Source organism: Mastacembelus armatus, chromosome 21 (genome assembly GCF_900324485.2).
Source record: "Mastacembelus armatus chromosome 21, fMasArm1.2, whole genome shotgun sequence".
Lineage (NCBI taxonomy): Eukaryota > Metazoa > Chordata > Actinopteri > Synbranchiformes > Mastacembelidae > Mastacembelus > Mastacembelus armatus.
Genome location: NC_046653.1, coordinates 22,603,292 through 22,613,695, shown reverse-complemented (window position 1 = coordinate 22,613,695; position 10,404 = coordinate 22,603,292). Strand labels below are relative to the sequence as shown.

The window sequence follows — 10,404 nt, the reverse complement described above, 5'->3', positions numbered from 1 at the left end:
GGACTAACAAAGAGTATGTGACCTCAACCTGTACCAACGATGTCCAAGGAAAAAACTCACAAAACAGCCTCAGACTGCAGAGAAAATGAAAAGACAGATGAAGACTGGGCAGTGAAAAATGGACCTTCTTCTTCTTTAAGTTTATTTAGTCAAACATTTCTGCTTTTGGGATGATTTGACCTAATTCCTAAAAACAAATAAACCAGGACTATTATGAGTCTTGTTGAATATTGCACATCAGCTTCACCAGATTCATGTTACAGTATCTTCAGCTTCAACCTAAAGGAACATTCAGTAGTTTGTTATCACACTGTGGCTTGTCAACATTAAAAAGAATAACCATGTTTGTGTGTGATTCCTGGTTACTGCACTGAAATCACCTTTAGGTTTTAATACCATGACATTAAGTGAAAAACAGACATTTTCTAAAATTTCACTTTTCCTAATTTACCATACAAGCTTAAAAATGTGCCATTTAAAACGAAAATTGCAATTCTCCCACTTCTCTGAGCATTGTAAAAAAAAAACTAATATAATCATGAGCCTGTGTTTCTCAATCCCCCCTTTATTTCCTTGTGTTGTGTTTCCCTGTTGTAAAGCCTTATTGTAAAACTAGAGTGTTGCTGGCCATTACTGCTACACTTTTAAAATGAGAACAGCAAAACATTTATTCTTGTTCACAGCGACTGGAGCATAAGTGTATTTACAGAAGTCTCACCTTAATTCTATGATGCAGTATTTTTAATATATGAATGACTAAACTATATAATTCAAAGAGCAAACAACTGAACCACCTGTTTTTCTTATGTTGTTTCCATTTTCCAAACTAACTTCTACTTTGATTCTTCAGACACAATCTGTTCAAAAGTCTCTCAATGTGCGTCATTAGTTTGCTGCTGTTTTGCAGACACACAACAGTCCAACAGTGGCAGCTTCTTGTACTAGAGACCACTGAGCAGCTTCTCTTGGGAATAAAGTGCTTTGCTACAGGGCACAATAGTTTTTCTGGTTTCACGGTTCTTTCCCATATTTTTCCTCTCAGCCACAAACCTGCTGTGCTACCTCAACAGCTTGTTCTCTTCCCTCTTGACAGGACGATCATAAATATCTGTAAAAGATAAAATGAAGAAATTAACACGAATGGTAGAAAACCTTTTTTTTTTTTTTTTTTTTTTTTTACAATCACTTTAACAAAATGTTAAGTTGTACAAATTTTTACCAGGGTTGACATGTTAAAAATAGTTGTTCTGCCATTAAAAAACTCTAATTGTAGACATTCACAATACAAAATCCTTAATCTATTCAATATTTACAGTGTCTGTAAAACAAGCACTTAAGCACACAGTCTAACGCTACAGACTGTTTCATCTAGGCTGAAACACAAAGCCAGGATCACATCATATCAGAGGAACCAGAAAAACTGGATGATATTTTATTTATCTAGCCTGGGTGGATAAAGGTGTTTACATTATTGGACAGCTGTCAAACCAATTGTTGCACAACATTTTGTTATGTAACATGTTTGTTGATAAACTAAAAGGCTTCCTGCTGTCGCCAGGAGGGGCCGCTCACATTCAGGGTAAATCTGATATGATGTAGACCCAGCATGATGAGAGAGGTCAAAGGTGAAAGTGCAGCTTAACATGTCAACTAACTTTTGCATTTGAGAAAACATCACCACCACATCGTCCATTTAGGAGCTGCTGTTGAGATTTTGATCATATCACATGAACAGAATCAGCAGGTGTTTAAGCCAACGTGGACGGGGATCTCTGATTCTGTGACAACTGAGCATGAAAAAAAGGTGCTATGATCACACGTTTTTGAGCTTCTAAATGTGGGGAGTTGATTTTCTCAACTGCTGAGAAGGCAAGAAGAAGGCAAGAACTTTGAACCTCGACTTGTGCCATAATAAATGTAGTTTAATGTAACTCATGTCAAGTGTTTCACATAAATGATAAGAGTAAAGGCATTTTGTCTCCACTCATATTATTCACGTGATGCTAAGTGTCCATGGGTGGGAATGGTACCATACCTTGACCATGTGATTTAAGACACTGTCCTAATATAGACTGCTGTGTTAATTATTACATATTAATAATAGCATATTGCACTGAAGTGAAAGGTTCAAAACTTGCCAAATGTCTTTACAACTCATCTTTACTTATATAGTTGAAGAGCGCTAGACAGATTACATAACTGTATGGTATTTAAGGGGTACCAAACCCCCCTGATATTATCCTTCAGGAGAATCTACAGAAGAGCCACAACAGGCTGCAGAATGACCTTGTGGCTTAAACGGAAAGTAAAGATGCAAGCTCAGACAGGCAGCCACCAGCAGCTCATGTTGGGCTTCCTACCTGGGTTGTGTTGGCTAAGACGTGCTGGTGACAGGGTGGTTTCAGAGGCTGTGCTGCAGTGCGAAGATGCTGGCTGACTGACGAAAGAGTTGGGAGCAAGTGTGGAGGTGCGATGCCGGACTGCGCAGAACATTGACGATGAGGTGAATGGCCAATTGGCGGGACATTCGTATGAGGTTTTAGGAGGGTTGCTTGGCTGTTTGATAGGATGACAGGATTTTGGTCGCTGTACAGTAACTGACAGATTCTGCAGTTGGAGTGGAAGATTAGGTGGCAGAAGCAAAATGTTTTAGGGGACCATCCAGAGCATGTTGTTGACTGTAGAGAAGAAAGTTTCTGTTTGGTTTTAAAAGCACAGAAGGCTTAGGGGGAAGGCAGGAGGAATCTTAGCAGGCTTAGGGAACACGCACAGTTTTTTATGCAATCATATAAGGGTTTTTAAGGAGGTGTAAGGATGTTGTAAGGGCACACCATTCCAAATGAGGTTTCTAATAAGGTGTTTTTTGGTGCAGAACAAAGGAGCAGAAGATTTTTAGAAGAGAACAGTTAGTTGATGAAAAGGTTTTAGAAGAGATTTCACAGGAGGGTGATCTTTGAAAAGCAGAGGGTTTCAGATGAGACAGGAGTAGAGAGAAGGGACAGCTGAAAGGACCAGGGCATTTCAGAGATGGAGGAACCTGGGAGAGCTAGGACTTTGAGAAAATATCACTGGAAGAGAAGGAAGACCACCAATGTCTTCAGGAAGATGAAAAGCTGGAGGAAGACAAATTTGGTGGGAGGAAACATGAGTGTTCACAGGAGGAGGGAGGAGCACAGATCGCCAGATGCAGCAGGAAGCTTTCGAGGATTTGAAGGCAGACAGGTGAATGAAGGGATATCCAGGGGACTGAGAGAAAGAGCAAGGAGTGGATGGAAGGGTTGGAGTTAGGAGTACAGTGCATCAATACCTGCAGGACTGAGGACGAGGGCTTGAAGGAGGTCAGATAAAGAAACAATCCCTCTGACCACATCATCACTGTCGACCAGTACCAGACGATGCACCTGACAAGGAAGCATGACAGACTCTGGGTATTATTCTTTATTACTGTGCTTCTATAATCAACAAACACATGAATTATCACTGACTTAACTTGTGCAACGTAAAAAGAGAGAAAGCAAAAAGAGAAAAAGCAAAATCTTAAAATGGAAACGCCCCAGAATATCTACCATCCACTCCTGTGTCATACATCATTGGTATCATTTTGTGATTTTGCTGCAACTAGTATATTCAGTATATTGTTCATTATATTGCAGTATTTAGCAAGCCAATATAGCTCCACAATGAGGGAGGTGAATGGGGAAGACAACTTTTTTCTGCAGCTTCATATTGATTTAAGACTTACAAGACTGGAGTGATCCAGTTCGCTTTGAATGAAGTACTGTACCTCATCCACCGATACAGTTTCACCTGGACATATGTACATCACATTGTACCCCACCTGTCTGGACATATGCAGCTGAAGAAGCTCTTAAAGAGTCACTCTCCTGCTTGTTCTCCAACTATCACTGTCCCTCTGATTGGCTAAACACCCCTGATCCAGCTAATCAGCAGTGGGCAGTGGCCCTTGAGGACCAGGTTCGGTGACCCCTGCTCTAACTGCTGTTTTTCAGTGTGTTCTTGTGAGGTGCCAAATGCTAATGTGACTGGTCACAACATAACGATATCAATTAATATTTGGACATCATTCATAGCACACACAGATACAACACAGAGTGCTGTGAATGGTTGTTACCTCAGCTTTTGCAATGCGGTCAATGACGGTCTCCAGTGTTTCGTGAGGGTAACACTTGAGGACGCCCTCCACGCAGCAGGCTCTGGAGGCAATGGCCTCCTGCATCGTCATGTTCAGGTTGTTGTAATTTTTCTGGGCTGCGAGATTCTTATTGGCGGAAAAAAGACATCACGGTGACAACCAGACAAAAACGAAGTGGAAATTACACACATGATATAATTATTGTCCTGACTGACCAAAATGAACTTACAATGACATCAAACCTAGAGTACAGCGCCACCACTTTACCTAGACAGGAGACACCGAGACACACAAACCACAGACGAGACAGGAACACAATATACAGAGATGGGTGTCAGCTTGTGTTCTCTAGACTATGACCCAAGAGAAAATATTTACAACAAATCACAAATGAGGCAGATTCACTGGTCATGTCTGACGATCATTCAACACTAGAAACAGTGAAAAATGGCATCCACTGTTGATTACTGACTGCTGGTCTGAAAATCAAGCACAATAAGATAAATTCAACCTTTAAACATTGTGTCATCATTTTCAGGTCATGAATGAAGATAAAATGTTTGAAATTTCTGATTTGACTTTAACAGAAAACATTAAAAAATGACCTATTTTCCAGGTGAATGTAAAAAAGCAAATGTCAGACTACCTTGCTCATTGACCACAGGCAGAGCAGACACTCTCCTCTCTACAAAAATGGACAGAGCGTCATATACCGAGGCAGACTCCTGGACTGTCGCAATCTGTTTAAAGGTACCGATCCCCACTTCAGAGATCCGCTTCTGAAGAAACCTGGGTTTAGGAATCATAGATCCCTGGGAGAGAGGAGGAGGTTCAAAAAAAAAAAAAAAAAGTTTCTCTAGAAAGCCTTCAGAGAAGCGTTTGCTTACAAAGATGTGGAGGAACTTGAGGATGCGTTTGTGAGTGAGGATGTGGAGGACGTTTCCTGACACTGGGTCGATGACGGGCAGCCGGTGGATCCTGTTCTTCAGCAGTGAGTAGATGGCATCAAACAAACTGAGAAGACAATAAAACCTTGTGATTAGAATGAGACAGAATGAGACCCTCCTGTTTTCTACATTTGAAAACAGCTAATTTGTTGTTGAACCCAGTGAAATGAATTATTCCAAATGCTGAATTCACCTGGAATCGGGTGCGATGCTGATGAGTCTGTTAACCGAGTACTGCAGATAGATCTCTGCAAAGACAGAGACAGAGGCGTTTAACACAACATAAAAATCAATTAGCACCTATGGCATCAAATGTATATGTATATGGCTGAGCTGCACACACCTCTCCATGTTTCTATCTTGTGCTCCTCCAGTTCGTAAATCTGAACCTGCCGACAGGACAAACATCATTTCACATCCAAACAGTGATTTGGTGTCTAGTTTGAGTTGACGATCATCAGTCAAATCTTTATGTCAGTGTGAGATTTTTTTTTTTGGTAAAGTCAATAATTTGTGCAAACTGTGCAATGGGGCACGTCAACAAAACAACCATCCACAGGTTTGTAAAAGCTTAAAGGTCTTTTTTTGTAAAGCACAGCTCACCAGAGGAGACTTGTAGTAACGATGGAGAATGTTGATGAAGTCAGTGATGGTCAGCATACCTGCACACATATTAGAAACATGGATTTAACATTTTTATAGCTACAAGGTGTAAAACCACAGCAGTGAATTTAATATCTCTACACACATTAAAATTTTATCTTTATTACACATGGAAAAATAACATTTATGCTCAAAATGTACTTTTCTTCGTAATAAAGCAGACACTGTGAAAGATGCAATTGACTTTAGTACATAACTGAGGTACTGTACTGTCTAAACATTTTAGGCAATAATTTTAGATGGTTTTTTTTTTTATTACACCATCAATGAGGCGTCTGATCAGTCCCATTTGTTCATTCTGCAGCGTAACAACAAACCCAAACTACCAGCCAGAGTCCTAAAGAACTATTTTCAAAGACAAGAAGGACCAGAAGTCATGATGATATGACCCCACAGAGCCCTGTGTCAGCATCATGGAGCCAGTCTGGGATCACATAAAGAGTCAGAAGACAGCGAGACACTTACTGCAGTTCCTATAATGCTAATTACCACAGTAATCCACAATAGAGACAATAAACAGAGGAAAAGTAGGCCCTTGGTTTAAACGCGGTCGTATTCACTATTGTTGCTTTTCTACTGTGGATATTAAGGCTGGTAATAATAACTGATGCACAAATACCTGTGATTTAAAATTTCCACTTCCCATTAGATTAGAACAGAGTAGACCAAACAAAATCAACAAGGCAACAAGGCTAATAGGCAGCCATACTAATTAAACAGTTTGAACATGAGACTGCTCTCAAGTAAACACATAAGTAACTTTAACAAATGACAACATCAAATCATGTTTATGTCCATCCACCAGAAGCTGAAGTAGAACTGCATGGAAGTCATTAGAGACACAAAAGCCCGAGAGAAAGGATGGACGAGTCCACAAACACTTCAGATCTTTTAAACGTCCACTACAGTGGATAAATCATTAACATTTCCTCTGGCACCAGCTCCAGGTTGTCGCCCATGGCTGAGTGCTGAGCTAATTCAGTCACTGGTGATGGTGAACAGAGTAAGATCAGAGATATGGAAGAGACAGATGTGTTATGACTCACCCACAAAACTCTGAAGTTTACTGTCCCACAGTGGAGCTGCCCTCACACCATTAGCCACCAGAGCGAAGAACGCCTTCTTCACCTGACAGAAACACACACAAAGGTTATTTCTAATCACAGTGTCACGTGTTTGCCGATGAAAAGAGGAAGCTTATTTAAATAATAATAATTTAAAATAAAAACCTGCAGTGATGTGTCAAAGATGACAAGTTTGGAGCTGGTGGGGATGGCATCGTAGCAGCAGTGACTCTTCATGAAGTTCGTGTATATGAATGTGTCTGGGTCTGGGCCTGCAAGGGGCGCAAAGGTTTGTGTTGCACATGCACCACCTACAAACAAACAATTGAAATCATGACATCCACTTTCATCAAGAGATAAAATGACCTAACGATAAATGCTGGGTATTTGAATCAGCATGAAGGTGTTAAACACACAACAAAATCCTCTCGTCTTTACCTCTGCTCTTCATCGAGAGAACATCCTCCTCATCTTCTTCACGGTCCATCTCGAATAACGGGATCTGAAAGAGGGAGTACAGCGTAGTTTACCAAAAGTTTGCAGACACTTTACCATTGAATTGCATGAGAAAGTGTGTCCAAACGTTTGACTGGTACTGTACTGAGAGGGTTTGGTGGGAACACCTACCAAGATTTTGCACTCACTGTGTGGAAGCTTAACATGCACAACACACCAATTTAAGTGAGCTGAGAAAACATACCATATAACATATACTGATAGCAATCTCCAAATACTGCTGTCCTTGAGCAAGCAAAGAATAATTACCATGTTGAGAACTGGTGAATTAGAAGGCCCTAGATGTGTTTTGTGTAACAAACGTGCAAAGATGCAGTTTTAAAATTGGTGCTTGGCAGAAAACAACCAGTGTCAATATCATAAACTATTTGCTACAGAAAGTAAATGTAGGCAACATGGGAAATGAAGATAAAATACTATGGGAACAGACAGAATTAAGTCCCACACTAACAGCCCTGAAGGAAACCTGGTAGTAGAGTCCCCCAGTGTCCCACCCAGCTTGATCATTCACCTCCTGAGTAAAGATTTTCAGCCCTGCTCACCACACCAGCATTAGTTAGTTATCTCTGTCCTGTCTGGGCCCAGTGCAGATGGTGCAGTAATTTGGCTGTCCTTTGCAGTTCAGGCTTTATGTGGATGAGATTCATGTAAACCTGCACCCAGAGTGTGGATACACTTTACTTTTAAAATATAAACACATGATGCAAGTCTTCAGACCTGCAATGTGAACCAACCCAGGTGTGCACTTTTTACTTCCCAAAACAAACAGGTACACAGAGATAGGTGGGGGTCAGTCAGCAAATTGTCTTACCTCCGGAAGAGGGTCCATGACTGGGGAAGAGGAGCAGGAGGTCTGCCTCTGTGAAACCAGACCAACTGGCCAAACCCTGGACATCAGAACAAAATACTCCAAGCCTCCGACATGCTGTCCACCTGAAATATGCCTGAGGCTGTGCTAGCATGTCAGATAAAGTCCAACCATTGTGAATAAGGACAGAAAGGACAGCAGACAGAAGAATCTGTACAACACAAACCAGCTTCAGGCAGCAGGGTCTGATAGTCTGGGAAAGACGGAGGTCTAAATCTGGACTGAGCGGTGAGAGGCCTGTGGCATTCAGAGGGGGCGGGGGGTGGGGTGGGAGGGGAAATTTAAACAGGGAGTGTTGAAACAGACACCCTATATGTTTGTGTGGTAGACATTACAAACACCTCTTTATCAGAGCGCTTTAAGTGACAGAATAATTAACAATGGGAGAGAAGAAGAAAAATAATAGAGGACAGAGCAGGAAACCAATAATTTCCACCTGAAACAAGCTAAACACCACAGCTTGGTGTAAATAGTTTGCAATAATCTAACATATGGATAACATGTAGTGAAAAAACCAAAATCATACGAAAGTAGCTGTGTGTTATTTGAATCCTTTGATAATGCCCAATGACTGAGAACAATGAAAAACTTTATACACAACAGTGAGAACGGTTGCACGTGTGTTGGTAGTCTGGAGTAACCACTGACTAGTCCAATGCAACACAAATACACAACTGCTATGTTTAGTGTCGGTTATTAATGTGGCAGCAGAACCTTTCTGATCTACAGACCGTTAGAACAGATGTTGGCTTTGAAAAGCAGGTATACACAAAGAACAGCCGCTGCCTCCCTGTCAGCACAGACACCTGTAGCTCTATCTGTGTTGATCCTGCTACGAGGGAACTAATTAACCAGTTTCTGAAATTGTGAAGGTGGTTTTCTCTCGGGGTGCTGGTTCATTCTCAATAGTGAGGGGCATTCTCCAACTAACACCTGGCCCTGCTCTTTAAAGATGTATTAACTCATTTTTTTCTGGACACTATGTGTAGAACAAGCTGAAAAACAAACACTGAACTATTACCATCTTGTATCACTGTTATGGCCATAGGTTAGCAAAATTTTCTGCAGGAAACTGACAATGATGACAGCAATGTAAAGGAACCAAAGTTGTGGTCTGTCTTTAAAAAAAAAAGAAAATGAAAGGATATTTTGCAGAGACCTGCAGAGTTGGGTAACAGAGACATCTGTATTCCAACAAAAAAGAAAAGTAAAAATCAGACTAGTGCAGCTTTAAGGGCTTCACAGTCCTACTGTGGTTGAGATGTTCAAATTTCTTTGGGCCACATAGATCAAGCTATTTATAGATACACTGAACTCGAGCAGACCGTCCCTTCTTTTTCACAGGGCTGAGTTTACGTTGAGCTCTAAAATTCTCTAAAACGCTGATCAAATAGGCAAACAACACTTTAAGGTTTAGTCAAAAACAAGACTGAAAAAGTGACACTGTGAGTACTACACTTTAAAACCAGCTGTAAATTTAGTTGTGCTCTTACCTGCTGTTCATTTAACTCAGAACATTCCCTTTCAATCCATAGTTGTGCAGGATTTAAATGACTGAGGCCAAACAAATCCCACAATTCACCTGTGCTTGAAGCTGAGACCTGCTGGTGAGTTAAAGCACCACTTTCATGGAAGTGAGACTACTGGTGAGAGTGAGGAGCAACTGAGAATCCAAAACATCAACAACTGTCAGAGGTGCAGTATGTTCTCAGATCCAATGAGGAAAATGTATGTATACTCAATAAGAAACAAAGCATGGCTCTCCACCCCTGTAAGCTCCATCAGATATACAAGAATAATAATAATAAACAGATCAATTGCAGAACATTTTCTTAAATCATAAAGACCCAACATTTATACCACAAACTTTTTATTTTGAAACTGTCATCCTGACCAACTAGAAATTTACAAGTTAGTAGAAAATATAACTTTCACATAGTTATAACACTTCAGTTATGAGAAAAACTATTTTATCATTTAACTTGGCATTGTATACAAATTCTTAACAGCGTACTCGTCAGACAGGACAGCAGAGAGTCTATGCTGTAAAGTGGAATCTGTTAAAAGCCTTAGAGCAGGTTTTCAATGTGAGTAATTTCCCCCAAGAGAACGAAAAGCTTCCCTGGTCGTCTATTTATAGACTAACTGGCTGGCCTGAGAAACTCCTCAAGTCAGTGTTTCAGGGCACAACAG

At 40.6% G+C, this 10,404-nt stretch overlaps 1 protein-coding gene across 5 annotated transcripts; it reads right to left on the bottom strand.

Annotated features, from left to right (window-relative positions):
* Nucleotides 1–362: 362 nt before the first annotated feature.
* On the bottom strand, nt 363–8,441 carry prkag3b (protein kinase, AMP-activated, gamma 3b non-catalytic subunit). 5 transcript variants are annotated; one of them, XR_004463354.1, is made up of 13 exons: nt 8,155–8,441; nt 7,266–7,329; nt 6,993–7,138; nt 6,810–6,891; nt 5,704–5,762; nt 5,444–5,489; nt 5,294–5,348; nt 4,800–5,167; nt 4,383–4,420; nt 4,133–4,279; nt 3,308–3,401; nt 2,361–2,556; nt 363–1,108 (listed from the first exon to the last, which is right to left on the bottom strand). XR_004463354.1 is itself a non-coding variant. In XM_026294818.1 (13 exons), exons 1-13 carry the CDS (start codon nt 8,236–8,238, stop codon nt 1,059–1,061), a joined length of 1,158 nt encoding a protein of 385 aa, XP_026150603.1. In that variant the 5' UTR covers nt 8,239–8,441; the 3' UTR covers nt 363–1,058. The 5 variants fall into 5 exon arrangements, 2 of the variants coding, with proteins under 2 accessions (XP_026150603.1, XP_033181687.1); XR_003294926.1 differs by having other exon boundaries at nt 2,361–3,401; nt 4,800–4,965; nt 5,041–5,167; XM_026294818.1 differs by lacking the exon at nt 2,361–2,556 and having other exon boundaries at nt 4,800–4,965; nt 5,041–5,167.
* Nucleotides 8,442–10,404: the final 1,963 nt, after the last annotated feature.